This window comes from Bombus fervidus, chromosome 11 (genome assembly GCF_041682495.2).
Source record: "Bombus fervidus isolate BK054 chromosome 11, iyBomFerv1, whole genome shotgun sequence".
Lineage (NCBI taxonomy): Eukaryota > Metazoa > Arthropoda > Insecta > Hymenoptera > Apidae > Bombus > Bombus fervidus.
Genome location: NC_091527.1, coordinates 10,469,055 through 10,491,726, shown reverse-complemented (window position 1 = coordinate 10,491,726; position 22,672 = coordinate 10,469,055). Strand labels below are relative to the sequence as shown.

General features: G+C 38.9%; 1 protein-coding gene across 1 annotated transcript in view; it reads left to right on the top strand.

Moving 5' to 3' along the window:
* Positions 1-22,672, top strand: part of LOC139992056 (follistatin-A-like) — a 59,946-nt gene that overhangs the window by 20,222 nt on the left and 17,052 nt on the right. The window contains exons 2-4 of the mRNA XM_072012575.1: positions 10,876-11,064; positions 11,407-11,625; positions 12,540-12,776. Of these exons, the coding sequence (XP_071868676.1) occupies positions 10,876-11,064; positions 11,407-11,625; positions 12,540-12,776 (645 nt within the window). The remainder of the gene's footprint in view (positions 1-10,875; positions 11,065-11,406; positions 11,626-12,539; positions 12,777-22,672) is intronic.

Sequence of the window (22,672 nt, the reverse complement as noted above, 5' to 3'; positions counted from 1 at the left end):
ACGGGCAAAAGAACGGTGGCATTCGACGAATCTCGTGGCGAAAGGTGTCTCAAAGTCAGCGTTGACCCGGCAAACGCGAGTCACAGCGCGACGCGACGCGACGCTGACGGATTGCTACGAATAATGTTCTGCGAGGTGCCAAAGTCGATTCTCGGTTAGATCCGAGTGTATGTGGCGGCTGAGTTGTCGGGTCGGTGACGTAAGCGGTAGAGAGAAGCGGAAGGACTCGAGAGTGAGAAGACTTGGCTCGAAGTTCCGTTCATCTGGGCCAAGCTCGCAAATAACGAACTGTAGAACCGGAGGCGAAGCACACACCGGTGTGCGCGTTACGGGTTACGGTGCGCTTGGTGGCTCTCAGCGAACTGCGAGAGGGAGGTGGGGGGCGAACGAGCGAGCGAGCCACCAAACGGAGGGAATGGCAAAGCGACGTAGTGTGCATTACGCGAAGGGAAGGACGACGACGACGACGACGACGACTCAACGCGGGGAAATCAACCAGAGGGGAAGGTAGACCAGCGGAGAGAAACAGGGAGAGAGAAAGGCCAGGGAGGAAGAAGAAGGGCGTAACTGGGCCAAACAGTGGCTGTGTCGCGCGGTCTAGACACCGCCGCGCCGCGGCGGTTGCAGAGAATTAATGCTCTCAGTTCGCCCAGACTTTCCTTTTCGCTCCGTAACAAGCAGGCGGTTCCGCCATCGGCGGATCGTAATCCGTGATGTCTGACGGCCCCAAAGGATTACTAATTATAATAGCTTCGCGGCACTTTTGTCGCGGAACCGGGTCGCAACACACACACACACACAAGCTATCGAAGCTATTCTCAGACGAACCAGGGTGTTTCTTGTTTGCGCGTTTCGATATTACTTGCTCGGCAGGTAATTTCCGTTTCGCGTAAGAGTAAGCGAGCTTTTTGGGATCGTAGGCGAGCGGATTAGGAATAGTTCGACCGCTTGGAGCTTTAAACTTTTATATTTCAGGCTTGTGTTCATTTTAGCAAATAGAAAAGATACGTAATGTCTTACGAAGATTTTTCCTATGAAATTAGAATAGTAATTGTTTCACGTCTTGTCCAAATTGAGATACTTTTTAATTTTAAACAAATGCAACTCGATGGAAGGAGCGTAGCAACGGGGTGAATGGGAGTTAATGTATTAATAGAAAAATTGTTTGAAAAATTGATTTTAAATTTTGCAGGGTAGGATCGAGAAGGGTTAAGAAGGATTAATTTCATGACTGATTTCGAATTCAATTTTAGTTTTGAGATGGAAATTGATTTTTAGTTAGGGAGGGGATTAAGGGGGATCTATTCTACCGTCTCTCTGTAGAAAGTATACACGAGCAGGCAATGAAATATTGGCGCTAGTAGATCCGAAAGGAGATGGCGATGGTAGATACTGCAATGAATGATGATTTAGAAGGATTGAGATAGCTTTAACGTTCAACCGTTCTAATAATGAATTATTAGCTTGTGTAGGAATCGATATAGGTAGTGGAAGCTCCTTAGATTTTTGTTTTTTTATTCTGAAGTAGATTTAATTATTAGAGCAATTTTTAAACTGTGATTAATGAAGTTATAATTTGTAAATAATTTCTCTAAAAAGGAACGTCGTTTATTTTCCAAGTTAAAGCATCGTTGATTTAAGATATTGACGATAAATTTAAACAAAAGTATATAAAATTTAGACGAATCCTTATCTTTTTTGGATCGAAATTTTTGACAAAATTTTTATGATCTTGGAAAAGTGCCTTGGCGAGGGTTGTTAAAAATTTGGTTGCCGTTTACAATACAGTACACGAAGATAGCAAATGTTTTCCAACACTACTATACGTATTAAAGCCGTTAGCATGGGCATTAGTCGATAGATCAGGAATATGTGGTTCGTGTGGTCATGATCGTATCGAATATTATGTAAGTCAGGTATACGTGAGTAATAAAGTTCACCAGGTAATAAGAACCATCGCCAGTAATTTCTGTCGCGAAAAATAGTATGCTATGATATTGTGATACAACATCGATTTGCGGTAACCACAAACGCGATCACTGAATCTTTTTTTTTTTTCATATATCACGCAAACGTCACATTTTTCATTAATCATCTCCATGCATACAGATATAAATAATTACTCGAATTATTATTTTTACTTTAATATCCCTATAATTCTTATAGAATTTATCAAACCTTTATTTCTTGGTTGTTTAACAAAAATATTAAAATTTCACAGAACATAAACATCGATGTACCGGTATCTTAATTCATGTAGATATTACCGAGACAAAGAGAAACGGAATCCCAGAGCTTAGCTATTAATACAAATTAAAAGATTATTTAACTTCCTAGTGGGACTCTAAATAATTAAAATGTTAAATACGATGCTCCCCTGTTCGTTTGCGTAGAAATCTATGCACTGTGAAGCTGAGCAACTAAAATTAAATGCTACGATACTCGTACGTTTCCACGCTTATCTTCCATAACCATCTTTATTATCATTTTATTATTCCACGTTATTTTATCGCGTATTCTTAACGTCGGAATGATTTCACAGCGTGCTTCGAGTCTCGTGATAAAAATCTCTCTCTCGAGAAAGAGAGACGGCAAGAGAAAAGAAAGGTAAGAGAAAGAAAAGAAAAAGAAGACAGAATCGAGAAGCAGTGTGTTCCGATGAAGGCCGTGTGGATCGAGCAAAGGCATCTCGGTCGTTCTTTGACCGAAATAAAAATAGGCGCTGCTTGATTTTCGTCTGTGTGAAAGAAGGCATTTCGCGCGGCGTTAAGGGAGGTCAGTGGCAAAAGGCGAGCCCACGGACGGGGGTGGGTCTCGTCTGAGAATCTTCTCAGACCGCTTGGCCTTTGATCTCAATCCCTCAACCGGTGACCCGCTCGTTTCTAATTAATTTTTTGATCGTCATAGGGCTGTGTGCAGCTTCCCTTTTTCCCTTTTAATTTTTCTCTGTTTCCTCGGTGGTGAAAAAAAGAGTAAAAAAAATAGAAGAATGTTTGGAAAATACAGCAATTTGCTACCTAATTATTGCAATTTTTAATGACGCTTTACATAAAAATAAATTTTTATATTTAGAAGTAAATATTGTATTTAAAGATTACCTTGGAAAACATTTCTTTTTCTTTTATATAAAAGTGAAGTAATCCTTGAGAAATTTAAGTACTTGAAATGCTTAATTTTTGCAATTTCCGGGAATTCAGTATACAGAAGTATATATCTTATTTTGGAAAACAATTATTTTCTGATATCACGATTACAATATTTCCATAAAGCAGGATATATACTGCTCGAAGTTCAATTAATTATTTTCCGTTTGATGTTATTATCTAACTTGTCAAGTTGGCGTGAAATTTCTATTTTCGATAAGGTCCGCGTGAATATTCTTTGCTAGACTAAACTTCAACATTTTTCTTAATAATTTTGAGGACACAACTATTCGTTGTACGCTTGATTATAAAACTATTTTTATTCCCAGGCGTAACACGAACCATTCGAACGAAAACTGTGCTGGGTTCGAAAGGTTCTGCAGCTATTTTAGCTAGCAACAGGGCGTCATGCTTCTATCAGCTCATTCTTGCTACGGTTCACGAGATTTAGTCACACAGTATTAGTCTTTACTTTTCTTTCTTGCAAATTGTAGAAAAAAAAAAAAAAAATGTTCATCTGTGTTTGGAAAACATGCGTGTTTAACTCGGCAACGTATTTTTGACTTTGAATGAACTTATTTTATGTGTAATAAATCGAGAAATGACTACCGGTGCAATATTTATGCAGTATATTACACAGCTATTTTCAAGTATATCTTTCAATGTTTTGGATTAAGTAAAAAAAGAAATTATGCAAACGATGAATAAGATTACCGAGACGTACATTCTATTTTTACGTTGAATTCGCGATGCTGTGCTAAATGTAATTTTCTTTTATGATTTATGATTCTTTTATTGAAACGAATTTTTCGATTATGTGAAATCAAATTTGGCAAAAAAAGATCTATTGAAATTTAAACGCACCAGCGAAAGAATATATTTATTTCTTGTAATGTAAATTATATTAATATTAATAATCGTTCTGCCATCCATGTTTTTTATGCATTTATTGTTCGAACGTTGATGATTTTCTTCGTAAGTTTAAGCGTTGAAATGAAATGAAAGAAGACATGTGGAGAGTGGACAGAATTTAATACACTCTGTAGTTTCATACAATTAAACATCGTAATTTAACTCCAATACGTGGTTTAAGGCTCAAGAATCTCGAATTTCGCGGTGCGATAAAAAAGGTATAAGCGAAAGTCGCCCGCCAGAAAACTTAATATCAAATCACTTGAGTCACCGTGTTGTTTAGGTACTTTACGAGCAATGCAGGTTGCACTATGGTGACTATGCAACGAATAGTGTGACATTTCATGTGCGCAACTTACGAACTTTCACAATGCCGTCATTGTTATCGTGTCTCTTCTCTATTTAAGTGGCAAATTAATTAAATTTGCTCCGACAACACTGGTATTTCAGTTTCAAATATTCGTTACAAATTTTGGACAAATTTTAGCAAATTTTTTAAAAGAGGAAATCATACTCCAATTGCTCAATCAACACAATACTCGAAATTCCGATAATCGAAAAGTCATCAAGGAATTCTATAACATTTCCAAATTTCTTATTACAATAGGAATTCAAATAGAATTTTAGAACTTATCCCTCAAAAATTGTTTGAAATTTCTTAATTACCCTAACAAGTCTACCAAATTATCTATATCTCAACAGGTGACGATAAAGATAAATTAACAAATGATCGAAGAAATAGCAGGAAGGACCAAGCTTTTGTTAAGCAGTACTTTGTAAAATTACGAAGACAGTTTATGGAACGGGTTGATCAGCGTAAAATGTTGGAAAATATTCTTCTGCAATTGCATCGAAGTAGCATCTAATCCTATAGTTCCGGGTGCTTATACGTCTACTAGAAATGAATAAGCGGTTGCTAAATTTACTGCTGATGATCAGTGGTATCGCGTTATAATGGAAAAACTTTCTGCTACGAATGCCAGTGTGTTTTATGTTGACTATAGTAATGGAGAAACAATTAATGTCACAAGAATTGATTTACGTCAGAAATCTGCTAATGATTAGATTGCAAATCTTTATACATTTGTGAGAAATTTAAATGTACGAAGATGCATTCTGTGCACATGCACAGAGTCGTGCGTAGAATGCATCTTCTTACATACTAAGTAAAGTAATCCTTGTACGATAATTTTGTATTTAAAGAGTGAATTAATTGAAACTCGTTGTATAATCTCAAATGATGCGAGATGCGATTTCCTATCATTTGATTCTACTAGGACTAATTTCCAATAGATAATAAATAAATAATTCAAAAGCAAAATTGATAGTAAATGGTAAGTTTATCCATAAACGACTGAATTAATTTCTACTCCTAATGCGTTCCATTCCCTAAAATATGCTTGTAAAAATAAGAATTTGCATAAACATTTGCAATCTACTGATGTAACTGTTAGAAAACATCGCTCGTGGACGCATTCTCGTTTATGTCGTTTTAAAAACGTTAACAATAACGAAAACTCGCGAGTATCGACTGTTCCGAATTCCGAGGCGCGCGTACGATTTATCCTAACCGCGGATTAACGGAAGTTCCTTTCGGCGGACGCAAGAATCGATCTCGTTGTGCGACTTGTCTTCGTCGACGAGAGGAGCAACGTCCTTTCCACGCGGTTAACCCGAAGGACGAGCGATCAGGGCGAGAAGGGCGTCTGACATGTGGCAAACGATCGCGAACAATTGACTCTACCAAAAACCGAATAAACTTCGCTTAGTCGTCGTCCATTGCAGTCGCTCCGTTTTTTCGTCCCTTTCGAAAGAAATAATCGACGAGCAGTCTGTGCTAGGATAGAATCGAGAAACAAATCTGCAGTGTGTCCCCGTTAACCGAGGTACAAGCGTAGCGATGAAGATTCTACGAGTTGAAACAAGATAAAAGTCAAGGATAACAAAATTAAATCGAGAGCTTCATTTTCGAGAAAAATGCGTTTGAAGATTGATAGGATATGCGTGCATTTGATTACAGGAGATCTTTTGTATTAAATTGGTAAATAAGAAGTGATTTTTACAAATAGATGTATGTTCTTCTTGGTTGAAATAATTTTCTTCGTAAATGAAATTTTCGACACAATCTTGTTATTCTTGATTCTCGTCTGATGTTGAATCATGGAATCCCTGTCGTTCCAGTCGTACCATAAATTACGATCCATGCTATATTTCTATCGAGTCAGAATGAAAGTAGTACAAAGACAGAACGGGGAAAGTAGAAAAATGAAGCAACGATGAAAGGAGAAAAGGCGAAGGATCCGAGGATTCGGGACAAAAAGATACGGGAGTAGTCAGAGCAATTCGTTGCCAGACGCTGGCCAAGCTTGCGAAAAGACGGGGAACCGGCTGTTTCCAATTGCATTATCGTGCGGTGATTAATTGGTGCCCGAGGAGTTCCATTGTCTCTGAGCGACGTCTCGGTTCTGGTTCCCGTGGTGTATCTCAGCCTTTTTATGCCGCCACGCAAAACCACGCCGTGTGCGAGCTCTCTCTTTCTCCACCCCTTTCGCCGCCTCTTTGCGGCTTTTGGCCAGCGGAACGTCACGTGCGTGTCGAATGTTGTATTTTTTAATTTTGCTTCCGCGATGCAGGCAGTGTCAATCGGTTCACGATGAAGTTTTAAGGATCGTGTAGAATTTTTTTAGGCACAGTAGCTCACCAAAGTGCTCGAATACTTTTAGAAATCTTTTATCAGCGTATTATATTACGTCACCGATATGATTACGATAGTCATCTATTTCAAAATATTTCGTATAATACACGTTATAGCGTATTCATAAAGAGCCTACGAACGATCGAATACATTCGCGAGCAACTGTACGTACATCGAGCAAAAGATTAAAAATTTTAATTTCAAACGCACAGGTTCTGCGTCGACAATATTTTCTTTCCATAGCGATGAAAGAAAATGTTGGCGTACGCAATCAGGCGCTACTGTGCATCGCAACAAAACCTGATTGCAGCTAATAAATATCAAACTGCGTATATACATGCGTAATGAACGGACATGCATAAATTGCAAGTTGAAATAAGATGTCTTTTGCATTGCTTCACTATCATTGTGGAACATCATCTTCGAATGAAAATGTAAAACGTTTACGAATCTTTTATTCGCGATGAAGTCGACGTGTATTTATCTCGAATCGGTGGCGCATTTATCGCAACGATGAATCAGTTTCAAATTATTTTATTTAACATTTACCCGCGATCGTAACTGACGTTATTAACTAATCCACTTGGACGTCCCGTTTATAACTGTTCAATGACGTTTATTGTTACAACCTCTTACGACCATAATCGCTTTATAAACGCATTTTAAACACACGCCTTTGTTACCGACGTCTGAGTTGCTGTTTAACTCCAGTCAAAGAAAACGCGACCAAAGAGAGCAGAACAGATCCCATTACCGATCTGTTGATCCACAACCGTGCACTGCTTAAAACACAATTGTGATTCCACCAGCCGTGCATACTTTATATCTGTTAAAGCATCCTTTATTAGCATGATTCATTTCGTATTCTGTTGTTATGTTTCCTTACGACTTCGACGAGCTGAATGGTTAACGGCGAAGGGTACAAAGTTAGGGTAATCGATATATTCCTTGAATACGTAAGTCTCACGATGCAATCATATTCTTTCCAGTGATCGCTTCGGTATGCAAATTTTAATCGTACGTCACAATTGTACCGGATTACGTATCTCTGGATCGTGCCTCACAATACATGTTAATTTGGTAATTTAAGTTTATGGGAGGGTAAGGTAACGGTTGTCTGAAGTATACAAGGAACTATACTTGTTCCTTTCGAGAAATACTATTATGTAAGAAAATTGTGAGAATAGCATTTGTTAAAATTATAGAGTATAACGTACCCTACAAAATTACAATTTCCGTACTTTTTTTCTAAAATTCAAGTTTTCATATTCGAATTTATCTTCTAAAAATTATCTCGATCGATATTATAAAGAAATTCGATAAAAATTAATTATTTCGTCGTTTAATTGCTCTTGTACGCAATTTCATCGTGTCTCCAATGTATGCGCTTGAAATATCCATTGATAACACTTTTTAAGAGCAAGAAAACGGAAAAGCCGTCGAGGTGTGCTTTGAATGCAACGCATGCGAGGACTATTTAAATACACACAATCGAAAGTGGAAGTAATTAGTACGTTGGGTTGGGAGGTTCATTGTGGCACAGACGTTAGCATAGCCGCTAACTCTTCGTCTTCGAGGAATTTTACCCTAAGTCGATGGAGAGTTCGGTAAACAATGTCGACTATTCCTAACTTGTAGCCAGGAATTGGACGAGTCTCGTGTGTGCTGATCATACAAGCTAAAGTACTTGCATACGGAGTTCACGCTGGACGTTTCCTTTATGAGTTCGTAGTGTAGAAAAATACTTAACTTTCCCGCTTCTCAGGACCTGCGACTACAGACTGCAGTTTGTCTGTCTACCACGTCAATGATATTTTAATAATTTTTTAAACACTAGAGCTATTAGAATGTTTAAAATGACTAAATTGGTGATTTTTCACAGAACTTGTATTATCCATAAGCTTACTGTACTTTTTTAAATATTATTAGATGAATTTAATCATCTGTATAAAACGATATTATAATAATTAGCAGCTTATAACAGAAAGAAAGAAACGATTAAATGTACGATCTAGATACATCTTATCAACAGTTTAATTAAGATTTGAAATGCAAAACTATGCGAGTCATAAAAACTTTATAAATATTCATTTACCCAATAAATATTCATTTATTGAATGAATATTTACGACAAATGTTTCTCACAGTTTAGGTAATCTATCTTGTACCTATTACAAATAACAAATAAAACAGTTATTTTCCACTAAGAATTTAATAATCTTTAACAAAAAGTAATATACCTATTATGTGTGCTATTAAGATTTTATAAACACCACCGCTGAAAAGCTTGGTATAGCTTTTTTGTTAAGGAAACCTGAATCTTCTTAATGAAAAAAGTACGAATGAATGTTTGAACTTTTGCAACAAAAAGACTAGAGTGCAGTTATTGTTTTACATTATTATTGCGATATCTTTATTCTCATGTTTAATCTTAATTTAATACGTTAACTTTGATATTATAAAGAGTGAATTACCTGATCAAGAGATGAAATACCATGATCCTTAGAGTTTATTAAAGTAATCTCCAATGAGAGTAAAAATACTTCCTAAATATTTATATATACTATTACTGTGCTATACTAAACTATCACTTCGATCAATTCTTTCTTCACACTATCTAACTGCAATATAACGATGAAGCAAGTCTATATATAATAATCAAATTAACACAGCATAAACAATGTAGAAACCTGTGCAAATGTTTACTTAGATAAATAAATGAGTATAAAAAATTGACAAGTCGTTAATGACAAAAGATATCGGCCTTCGTTATTTTGTCTTTTCTTTCCCTTTGTAAACTTTACGTATGAAAAATGAGACCAAACTTTCTAGCGCATACTATAATTCTTTACAAGTTACATTACACATCTGCACGTTCCCTACACCGCTACGTAATTTCCAATCGCACCTATTTATATTCGCATTCTTGTCCCACATTTAATTCGCCACGACTTGCAGTCACCTTTCCCAGTTCATCTGGAAAATATATTGCCCGTCATTTTTCCCAGAAAATCAACGACTCATCGTTCTTGTTCCTTCATTCTTCATATCACCGCTGGCTGTCGGTGGTACACGTTCGTACGTGTACTCTTGTTGCGGACAACGTGTTTCTTTCGCAACTTTATGACACGTTCGTCGGGCTTTCTAACGAATGTCCGTCGATTTCGCGCCGAGCCTTGTTCCACTTTTTTAAAGTCGCGCGTCGCGCCCGCCGTACACGGTGTCAATTAAAACTCCTCAAAGGAATTTTCCCCGCGAACGCGTCTCATTAATACAACGTTCCGGGAATACTAACGCAAGCCGGCTGTCTTTCATTAAGAAACCGACTAAACTCGCGAGCCCCGCATTGCGCACCCAGCATAGCTATGGCCGTGATTAGGCGCGCCATGAAACAGGAAAAAAATCCTGTCGACGATTCCCGTCGAGACTCTCGAAGCTTCGTTGTTTCGTCATACCTTGTCTGGAATTCCTACAGTTGCATTCTGCCAGAGTTATTTTTGTTCCTTTCGTTTATCTCGAAAGCGTAACTGTTAGCGCGTTTGGTCGATTACGGAACATTATTTGATGTTTTTAAGGATTGTATGATTTTTGAATTCTTATGTTTAACGATCATATGGAAAAAGCAAGATGATGATGATATTTTTTGTTGATTTTTTATTTTTCTACCGCTTGGTGATCGAAGGGAATGGAGCGCTTTGATATAATATAGATTATAGATAGATAAATTCACGAAGATTTGCAAAAAAATTAGTCGAGTAATTAATTTCATGATTATATCGCGAAAATGTTTAGGATGCACGTAATATGTAAAAATCTGTAAAATATCTAAAATGAAATACTCGTTATAACGGTTAGTAGGTGGAACAAGTTCCCATTTATGTTGCATTTCTTTAATTGTGCTCGTAGAAATATGAATTTGCATAAACATCTGCAGTCTATATTTTTAAAATAACGAATCGTATAGAAAGAGAATTGTAGCAATGCGTGACTGATCGATAGCGTATTAAACATTAAAATTGCACCATCGTGATTCATGTTTCCCTTCGTAATTCATCAATAATTAGTATCTCGTTGACTTTGTCTCATTATTCAAGCAATAATTCTTGTCTCTTTGATATGTTATAGGCGGCATATGCTGGTCTTCCATCAGTAACGGTCGTTGTAAGGAATTGTTGTCACAAGGAGTGACGAAGGAAGATTGTTGCGCGTCGAACGCAGCGGCAGCGACCGCATACTCCGAGGAAGACCTCGATAGTGGAAGTCTCTTTTTCTGGAAGGTACTTGGAGGAGGTGTCCAGTGTCGTCCTTGCAGAGGTAAATGAATATTTTATTTCGACTTTATCTCATATTTTCTAAAATGCGAAAAATTCTCATCAAAGTTGCAAATAGAAAGTATCTAAAGCTTTATGATTATTATTACATAGAATTTGTTATGATAGTACGTATTTATTTATCAGGACGTGATTCCATTCCAAAAAATATGATGTGTACATAACTTTTTAACAATTAGATACTTGTTATAAATATTTATCCTTAGAAATCTTCGTATAATTTTTATAAATAAATTAGTACAGATTCATTGGTAATTAAAGAGCTTATTCTGCATACTGTTTCATGAAAACACCAATCCAACGTATCAACTATGCTTTTTAATAGAAAGCTGCACGGAAGTAAGGTGCGAGGAAGGGAAGAAGTGCGTGGTGCGTAGAGGAAGACCAAGGTGCGTGTGCAGTCCTGAGTGCAAGGCACCGAGAGGAGGAGGTCCAGTTTGTGGGACAGACGGCAAGAGCTACAAAAATTTGTGCAGACTGAAGAAACGCGCTTGCAAGAAGGGAAGCCACGAACTAGCGGTTGCCTATAACGGCCACTGCCAAAGTGAGTATGTATGAAAGAGATGGAATCATTATCACCACCCCTTTGTAATTGAATAGCCACCGAAAAGACCATTTACGATAGATTCTGTGAAAATTTAAGAAACTATCGAGTAGATCTATATAATTTAATTTAATTTAATTGTAACTAATAATTAAATATAAAGATTTGAAATCTATCTATTTTTGGTTCGGAGATTACATGTATGCATAAATGAAATGAAATAGCTCGCTGATATCATTTGAAAATTGCTAATTCGTTCATTTCAAATATTATAGCATGTTTCAATAATTATATATAATATTTGGGATTCTCGAAGCTATTCGATTACTTGAAAACATTTCTCTAAAATCGGTTACTAGGGAAACTAACATATTTTCTTCGTTCATACTTTTCAACTCTACAAACGTAACTTAATAACCATAAATAATTAAAAACATATAGTAGATTATTCCTGACCACCTCGGTAATTGACTTTTACAAGTATATTAACTTACATATACGAGATCAACAAATTCAATCATACCGCCGAATCGTAAAAATCGTTCCAACCAACCAACATCATTTTCATCATCTTCCATCATACTTTCCGAAGCTAAATCCAATCAACTAACCCCAAACATTTCAATTAATTCGATTAACAACGCATCTGTTGCTATCCAAATTGTAAAAAAACTATTCAATCTTCAACTATCTCCTATATCAGCCCCTAAACTTCCAACTCGCAAAACTGCAATCGAAAGAAAACCAAATAACCCGGGGTGGTCAGAAATCGCGTGTGCGCGCACGCGTACTAGGTAACCGCGGGAAGTTCGCGCGTGCGCGCTGGTCGGCGCGAAAAACAAACAGGGAAGGCGACGCATCTATCACGGGGTCGGTTTACGACTGTGCGTAATAACGTGTAAAGTGTCGAGCAGGTTCGTGCGCACGAGTCCGGTGCGGCCAAGGCCGGAGCTGCGTGCTGGACCAGAACCTGAGCCCGCACTGCGTGAGGTGCGCCCGCAGGTGCCCCCAGCCGCCCCCGCAACAGCGAGCCGCCGCACGCCCCGTTTGCGGGGCCGACGGAAACACCTACAAGAGTGCCTGCCACCTGCGACTTGCCGCCTGCCGCGCAGGTCGCGCCATTCCCGTCGCCTATAAGGGCCACTGCAAACGTGAGTCTCCTTTTACTTCTTTCTCCTCCTTTCTTTATCTTCGCTTCGTCGCTCAACTCCGCCACCTTCGTCGATCCTCCAACGTTCTTCTTTCTTCTCCCTCTTTTTCCAAACCTTTCTCTCTTCCTCCTGTCACCTCGTTCCCCCTTCTTTTCTACCTCACACCCCCGTGACTGCGCGGACGCACCGTTGTTTCCGTCGGTTGCACGCGCTCTCTCTTTCCTTCTCGCCACGTCTCTCTAGCCCCTGTGTGTTTGCCTTTTCTTCGCCTTCTCTTTTCGCCTCTCTTTACCGTCTTGTCGTGGCCTGCTTTTTAGTCGGTTTTTCAGCACAGCGGTGCGCAACCATCGGGTCCAGGGCAGAGAAGCCTCGCGGGGAAATCGTAAATATCGCACGGGAAACGGTGGCGAGCGTCCGATAGAGAGATCCTCGTAATGGGAAAGGTTTGTCGTAACGACTACACTGTTGAGAGGGGACAGGGAAAGGATATGCCGTTGATCGATCGAATTTTTCATTGATCTTGCCAAATGATCAGTTTTGTCATTTGCGCAACTATGTCATTTTCGCATTGTCGAGAATTTTTTAGTCGGCGAAGTTTATTTTATATTAATCGTTGTAGAATGCGCTAATGTTGACTCCTGTTGAGATAGAAATACGACTAGACATGTTTATTCATTTCCTACGTAACATTTTACCTCTGATCCTATGGATAGATAGTTAATTAGATTATTAGATTATAAATAGATTATCGATAAGTATCATACGATACTTCCTTTTCAATTTCGTTTTGATAGATTGTTTTGAAATGTATCGCCCAATTCCAATTAAAATGATCATTAATCACAAATTGATGGCAATCTTTTTATGTGTCTTGTATTCATCTAAGTTCCTCGTTTATTATTTTGATATAAACTGTAGATTTCTTCTGTTCGTTTTATTATTGCGCTCTTGTATTTTGAATTTTACCTTTGATGAGCGTGAGATTAATGTTAGAGGATAAATTTCTGTGCGAGAGAGCTCGAATGCGTTTTGCGCTTTCTTTCGAAGGCACTACCTGTTGCTTCTCATGTAAAAGAGTGATTAAACGCAGGAAAACGGGTGTAAACTGCAGGGTGGCTTTTATATGGCTCGATGCAACCGGTGAGTAAGAATTTTTTTAATGCAAACTGAAACCAACATTCGAATTGAACGGTGATGTCACAGCATATTTTTTAGGACTACGTTCTGTTTCGGTTAATGACACGAAACATGGAGGAATATATTACGGACATAAGCATTTTTAATATACACGATTCTTATATCTCTACGCACGAGAAATACGCGTGAGAATCTTGCACTTAATAAAGAGAATATTTATAAAAATATTAAGTACTGTATATAGCGTAATTTACTGCAGGTAATTATCCGATATACAAATATTACTTAAATTGCAATAATTATTTATGTCCTCGTATATAGAACATATAGTAAATGAGAGAAAGATTAAACAGGTATTGGATAGATGAAAAGAGGATGAATCGATAATTTCATATCTCTTGGATTATGACTAATTCATAAATTTTAATTGCACCAAACATATAATATTCTCTTATCGACTCTACATAATGTCAAATGCCTATTACAAAGATAAATTCTATATGAAGAATTTACAAAGATATTGAATATATACCTATAATGATAACTATCATGAGATAATTTAAATACTCATTAAGAAATTAATGGATCGTATTTATATAATAGTAGAAAATGTAATTAATAATTTTGTACGAAAAGGAATAATATTTCTTGAGCTAGAAACGAACGCGGATGTTTTCTCTTTATTACTCGCCGCGGCGGGAGAAAAAGCGGCATGAAATCATGCATGTAAAGGATTCGAGCAAGAAAGGGTGAAGGACGGTGACGAAGGAAAGGAACAAAACAGGCGGAGAGGGAAAAGTTCAGTTCATTGGTGAGCAGGCGAGTAGCCAGACCGCCGCTGCTTTGCATCGGAATGTATCTTATTGTTGTCTGGTTTGCACAGTGCCGAACTCTTCTGACAGGTGCCATAAAGTCACCGAGCGAAGTTATGTCCAAACAAGACTTTGCAGGGAATAATAAAATCCTGTGCCTGTGCAAGCGTTTACGAGTGAATCGCCTTTCGACCTCCTTTTTCTACCAAAACTGCCTCTTATTCTGTATTTTTCCTTTTAATTCAATAAGATGCAAATGATGGAAACCTTATTAAAATATTAATAAAATTCTTATAAAATTCTGTCGATTCCTATATCATCTATCAATGGCATTGCTTTCTTAAACACATTACGATGAACTTAGATAGAAACTAATTTTCCACAGTTAATTATCATAAACGTCTTATTTCAACGATACGTAAAAACGACGATTTCCTATTTATTTTATGCCAACAGAGATTACCTGTTAATTTTATTCTACTAGTAGTGATATTATCGACAAGTAGTAAGATTATCTATTGATGATTCTATAGTCTCTAACGACTAATGACAATTCTTTCTAATAGGATTAGATCAGTTTAGGAGGCTCTTCTTAATATGTTTACGGTATCACTCAATATTCGAGACCAACACCGATCCCTGATTTCTACGTGTATATTTTCTTTTAGACTCGCAATTACTTTTAGTCGTAGTAAATTATTCTCATTTCTTATGTCATTATGGTTATTCAAGTACTCTTTCTTCCCTCTTTATTGCTCTCTATAGTTTTATAAGGTTCCGTTCTAAGAACGAAGAGTGAGATCTTCCTTCTCGGAAGATAAATTCCATTTTATTGTTCCCTTTTCTCGGCGTTCTTTCCTGCTCGTTCCTAGTCGCTTGATCTTTCAACCGTTACATTATCCTTCTTCCAGGGATAACAGATCCTGACCGTGTACGTATTCTGCGAATCGCTTTGTACCTCGTCCGAGCTCGCTTTCATTGTCTTTACCCCTACTACGTGCTTTTCGGTGCTTTTTCTCTCCCCCCAGTAATTAATTTCGTTATTGTTACTCTCAGCAATGATCGATTCAGAAGGCGTAAGGAGAAAGAATGGTGCGTTTAATCGTGTTCTGTGGCGATAAGACAGCTTTATTAGACCTTTATCAGACACAAAAATGACGCGATTTGAAAGTTTAAGCATTAGTCATCGGAGAAAAATGTTGCCTCGTGTGCGTTTTGGTCTGGAATTTGGTGCGTTCGTGCAGATTGTTCAAAAATGTGCTAATCGGTGCGAGCATTGTGCAAATATAGGCAGCTCTCACATTTCAACGGAGTCAAAGATCTTTTTTAACAGACCAGCGTCTTTGTACGGATGCATTCTCTTTATCATCGGCAATTATCGACCGCCCCAACGTAATGTTCGACAACCGGTCCATAACACGAGCGTGTATTCGATTAACATTAATACTAGCCATTAAGGCGATCGGTGCTCACAGAAGGTAATAATTTGAAAGTATAAAGAACGAAAATTATTCGTTTCAAATAATTCTATAAATTCTTTATTTTATATATCTTTGCGCATTTAAATATTTCCCTTTATTCGGTATGCTTGCGTAAATTTGGAATTTTTTTTCCAAATGCATGGGTACTGGTTTGAGGTAATTTGCATAAATCTACAGATGAAAAAATTCACAAGAATCTATTAATTAGTCGATGAAATGTCATGACACTTTGGAAGTTAAAACGTTTAGCAAGTGATGTGTCTAGTAAGTGATATATAATATACGTAATTTCTACTAAATATCTTGTGATTTCTGTATACATTCTCTTTGTTTCAAACTTTACCAATGCAATCGTAATAGTTCAATCTCGCTACACTGCTAATGACATGAACTTTTATGAATTTTTTTCCGGTATATTGCATATGATAGACTCGCGAAATATACCTACAAGTGTTCGAATATTTTCGTGAGCCACTGTATGCGGTGCTCGCGAGTTTTTCGTGGCGTGAAACACTCGTACACGAGCGTGTGTCGCAGAAGGCACAATTTTTCGCCGGTGCCTCTCAACTCGAATGTCCAGCATTGCATGGATTCAAGAAGAAAAGGAGAGAAAGAAACGTAAAGGTGAAAAGAAAGAAAAAAAAAAAGGAAACATCGGGAGGCAATCGCAAGATCGTTCCAGGAAGTTCATCGACCGAGACGCGATCTGCCTGGCTGTGAGAGAGAACAAAAAATTATAAAAAGAGGGAATACAGACAGTGTAAGCAAGGAAGAGAGCCAAAGAAGAGGGAAAAGAAGGAATAGAGAGTAGAGAGGGGCAAGAGGGACAAGACGAAGGAGGGGGGAAAGTATCGTTTTCTGCGTATTCCTTCGAAGAAGTCGTAATAAAGCCTGCAACTTCGTACATAAGATCAGCGATTGCGAAAGAGCTTGCCAGACTTTTTTTTAAACGTGGCGTCACCATCCCTTCGAGAACCTCACGCGATCTGTTCCGATCGTTTCGCCGACTAATTGTCCAGAATGTCTGCGATCAAATCACAAAGTTTTCTGCAACTTCCACCGGCTTGACGCGATATTAATTAACGGAACTATGTTTGAAGACCGATCGTTTGGTTCTTTGAGCAAGATCTAATCTGCTTTCGAAGGAATCGAAAGCTACACGTGATAATTTCTGTGGAGGTTTCGGTATTAGGAACATTGTAACTTGCAATATGATTGTAAAAGAAATTGGCAAATAATTTATTATTTGAGATTTTTTTTATAATTGACATGGTATATACAACAGCCATCGTGATATTTTCATTTCAGTTTTGTTTCTTCGTCGGAATATATGAGAAGAAAACAACATTAAGCGAACATCAAACGTGCAAAATTAAAATATATCGAGAATAAAAGATAAACGATCAACGCGCTGTGCGAAACAATTTTCACGAAATCAGGGAAATTTTTCAAACTTTCCGTAAGCTTTTTCTCTCTCGGAGTATCTTGCGAGAGAGTCCTTTCTCGAAGCTGATCGCTCTTTCGATTAGCAACGTCGTTTGCCAGCAGCACGCGAGCAATGTGTTACAATAATGTATACACATTGAATCAAAAACTCGTTAAGGGAATCAGCGCGAGAAAGGGAGGAAGGGAAGGGGTTGAGCGCATGTAACGAGTGTATAACTCGAGGCCGTTGCAGGATAATCCGCGGTTTCGTCGTTGATTTACGACGCTTGGAATGCCGAGGACGCGTCAGCGGCGTCTTTCCTGTAATATTATCCCTTTACAGTCGAACACCGGAATATTCTCGTCGGTATGCTTTTCCAAGCAACGCTTGCGTCACCACAAAAAAAACTATCGCTCGTTTGGAAAATAATACCAACGATTTTAATACAAATTGATTACGTATCGATTGCAACGTTATTATTAGATTCATGATATTATGTATCGAAGAATAGAAAGACTGGAAGATTCACTCGACTATTTATGATGTTAGATCCGAGGTGTATTACCGAACATATCCATTCCTATCAACCATCGTCATTTACACCAGTAAATAGAAATAACTTGTAGATATTTTAGAAAACTAAACTTCCACGATTTATCAGTATATTGGATACTGTCTGTTTCATCAAAATTCAATCTCCTCCGTCGTGCCTTCTCTCGAAATCGAAATTTATGGAACGGAACAACCTTTTCGGACATTCCGTCCGCGGAATTACCGTGTAAATTCATATGAAAGGGACACGGTTCATCGTATCTCGTACGAAGAGCGTCGATCGAATAGAAGAGGCGCAAAAACAGCTCCTTCGAACCGACTTCTTCGCTCGGGTTCGGACTAATTACGCTCCGGCTTCCGGTGATTCGCCGGTCGCACGTTAGTCCTTCCGGTGGCGGAAGCGACGCGCCCACAAAACTAGTAGCCACGCGTGCATAGTTTATCGCGATGTAACAGGAACGTAGAAGGAAGCATCGGCAGAAAAAGAAAGAAGAAGAACAAGAAGGAGGAATAAAAAGGAAGAAGAAGAAACGGCAGCGACGGCGGTCGTCGCGCGGAAAAGGGTTGACACGCGTGCACGTGCACGTGAGCGCGCGCGTGGAAGCGCGCGGACGTGTGTAAGGGCGTGTCCTTGTGGCGTCCTTGCCCTCCGGTCGTTCACCGTACGCACGCACGCACGCACGCACGCACGCACGTAAGCACGTACGCACGCACGCACGCACGCATGCATGCAGTCGGAGCGCGCCCACGCAACGTGCGTGCATGTTTGGAAGCCGGGACACGCGGTCTTTTACGTTTACGACACTTACGGTCCCCTTCCACGCTTGCTGCTTCGACTAAAAATAACTGGCGACTCGAGGAATTCGGCGTGCATCGATCAGCGTTCGCCAGCGGCCTACCGAAAATCTAATAGAATTTTATTGCCACGACCTTGGCGCGACTCTCTAATCTCTAGCATTTCAGTATAGGGAAAATGACTGGAATAATCAAGATGTTGGAACGATTTTCAAAGGGGAGATTGATAGTGTTGTTGCTAGTAAAATGGGATATAAAGTAGCGTAGATATAGCTAGATTTGTCACGATGCGTGGGTTTCGTGGAATTATTAATGGTGTTTGAGAATGCGACAAACTTGTAGATAGAGTTTGTGATTTTCAGAGATGTTTCTTCCACGATTTATGAAGAATTTCAACTTACATTTCTGAATGAGTATGGGGAAATATATGAAACGCAAATTTTTAGAAACGAGTTAAGTTGTATGTTGTACATTTTATGAAAATATTATTTTCTGTTTGCTGTGTTACGAGATCGAGCAAGGTTTACACTAGAAACTTTATAGTAGAAACAAATAGTTAAAGACACAATAAATAATTAAAAGATACGAAACACACACGTTTTCGTATCAGTCATTTCTATAGACTCGTCATAAATTAGAGACACGTTCGCTGTAAAATTTGAACAATAATATTAGTTCAACTATTCGCATATACACGATGACCCTAATCTCGGTTTTTTAAAACGAACGTTGGTAGGGAGGAATATATTGAATATTTTTCGTTGAACCTTTTTCGAAAGAACGCATCTAAGCATACTATACATCGAAGGCATACTCGATAAGACTTACTCTTCGAGAAAGACAGGATTACGTGCCAGGATGTTTTTCTATTTTTCAATTTCAGAAAACTCAAGTGGTAGACAAGTTTTTTGCAGAGAGAGAAAGAGAGAGACAGGTGTAGAAATTGGGGGCTGATCGTAACGTTTCACGAACGTGAGTAAGCGGAATTACACGAAAAGTTTAATTCGCTATGACGTAACGTGGTTTGTGGGTTTTTTCTAGAAAACGTTATGACTAACATTTTAAATGTGACTAATCTCGCCGTGGGTGGAAAGTGGGAATATGAAAAACAAACGCATTTCGAATTGGAAGTTTCTTATTTTTAAAGCGGTTCAATGTAAATTCTTAGAAGATCGAGAGAATCCTTTGAATCGCGAATGTTTGCATTCAAATACTTTGCGGAATGTAAATCAGTTGCATAACGATTTTAAAGAACTCGCTGGATACTTTTCTAAAATATATTTATTTACGTCTGCGAACGTAATGATACTTTCGATCGTGCGAAACGCTACTCTCGAGCTAGAGACATAAACTTTTTCTAATCTGTAAGCACGTTCTACGAGTATTTTATAGCTGGGATAATATTACATTTTGCCGTTAAAATCCTCCGATAACGGGTAACAATTTTCGTCCATAAAATGTTCAATTTCGTTTAAATAATATTTCGAGTTCTTCGATAGTTTCGAATATATTGATCTTTTAGATTTTGATCTAGAAACATTTCAAACAAGCATGCAATTTATTGGCACTTTAAAATTCATATTAGATCGTTAATTTTGTAACTCGATATTTGTCATTCGTTAATATTATTGGGAATCACGATTTTTTTTGTTGAACGTATAAACTTTAAACTTTTAAACGTAGAAGAAATTATCTTCAGGTATGCACAGTCTAATAAATCATACTGATATATTTATAATTATCATGATTGCTTAATAACTGCAAAAAAAAAAAAAACTAGAATATCTTCAAATCTACCTATGAAAATCTCAGAAACTAGATATATCCATGCACCACTCAATTTCCAAACAATCCTGATGCACTTCCTGGATATTCGAAATACACGTTGCGTTAAAATAAAGCCAGCGTGTTACCGCAAAATATCAGCTGGATGCATGTAATGACGTCAAAACGATCAGAGAAACTCCAGTGCCTTGGTCGCATTTTCAAGATTCTCGTGGAAACGAAGAAGAGAACGGAGGGAGTGAGACAACGAAGCAGTTCGATCCACAAATTATGCAGAGTTAGACGTCTTCTAAAATAACAAACCGCGTGTAGCCTTATTTTCATTCCAGGCCGATAACTCGCCCTCTCGCGTGCTCTTTCGGATTTCGGTGAGAGTCGGTCGCGGGTCCATCCGGCGTTGCCGCGACGGAACGTTACGACCATCTAAATCGGGAACTCGCGAAACAACAAACTATTCCCATCCCGATTTGAAGACCGAAATTTTATCCGCGGCACTCGTGAACGGCCGGTGAATGGCATCACGGCTGCCTGATGCTCCGAGGAGGTCGAAACGACGCGCAAACAAAAGAACCAACAAGGAACAAATCAGGGAACAAGGGGAGAGACGAGAAACGCAGAAGAATCAAGTTTTAGCGGAAAGCTTCAGCGGACGATGAAAAAGAAAAAAAAAGAGAATCTCTCTATTTTCTCTGGCGTCTTCTCCGACAGAAACCGCCCGCCAAAAATTCCTCCAGTAGTTTCGACTCGAAAGAAGCTCGACACCGGGGTATCTTTGATGCCTGCGGTAGCGTCTACCAGCTGAACTTCATCCTTTATTCTCGGAACGACTTCCGTGATCCAGCATGGTCGAGATCAAAGGCGACTCCATCGCTGGACTATGATGGTACACACAGTGAAACCGCGGATCGTTCGTTTTGCGATTCTATCAGGTTTTAGAACGATTCCGTTTTGCCTCTGCTTCCAACCTCCTGCTACTCCTTCCCACTTTTTGCCCGCTGCCGTTGGCTGCTGGCTGCTCTTCCTATTTCTCCTCCGTGTCCGACGAAGACCTTACCTCTCTACTTCAGGAGAACAGGTGGGTCGCACGAGGTCAGACATTTACCGTCCGAGAAGAAGGTAAGAGAGGAGACCGGTAGATGCAAAGAAGGTTGAGTACCTCGCACGAAGAAGGCCTCGTGGCACGACTCTGCGCGAGGTATGCCATACGTACCGTCTTTTTCGACTGGTCGACGCCGCGGGAGGAAAAGAGAGAGGAGAGAGGGAGGGACGTGCGCCGACGACGAACAGGGAGTAGGATACGCGCGGACAGAGAGAAAGAGAACGTCGACGACCGGGGAACCAGAAGGGAGTCCTGCATATGCAGGGAGCGAAAAAGGAGGAAGAGAAATATAGGGAGACGGTTAGACGAGGAGAAACAAGAAAATGAAGTCGAAGAAGAGGGAGAAAAGGAGCCGATGGAAAGAGGGGCCACGCGAAGAGAAAGAGAAGCGAACGTTTATCCGAGATTCCGCGCGCAACAAGATTCTACGGAGGACCGTTCGATGTGCGAACGATACGTCGTGACGCACCCCCGCGGATCTCGCTTCGAGAAATATCAGTTTAGATTTCAGACACGAAGAAACTTCGAAGGTTTGTTGATACTCCATGCTTGTCTGAAATTTTCGACGGGGGATGTTTTTGGGATTAAATAACGTCGAAGACGATAGGCATCGTCTGTTATAGTACAAAGATGTAATCCTACATTCTCGGTGTGGTGTTTAAATATACCTTGATGTTTCATTTGCCGTAATGTTTAGGAATACCGAGTATTGGAAAACGAGGCAACGAATACTTTACTATCATTTTGCGAACTTATTTCAAGACGACTGGAATTTAAATCCGATATGATAGCTCTTCAAGGGTGACTTG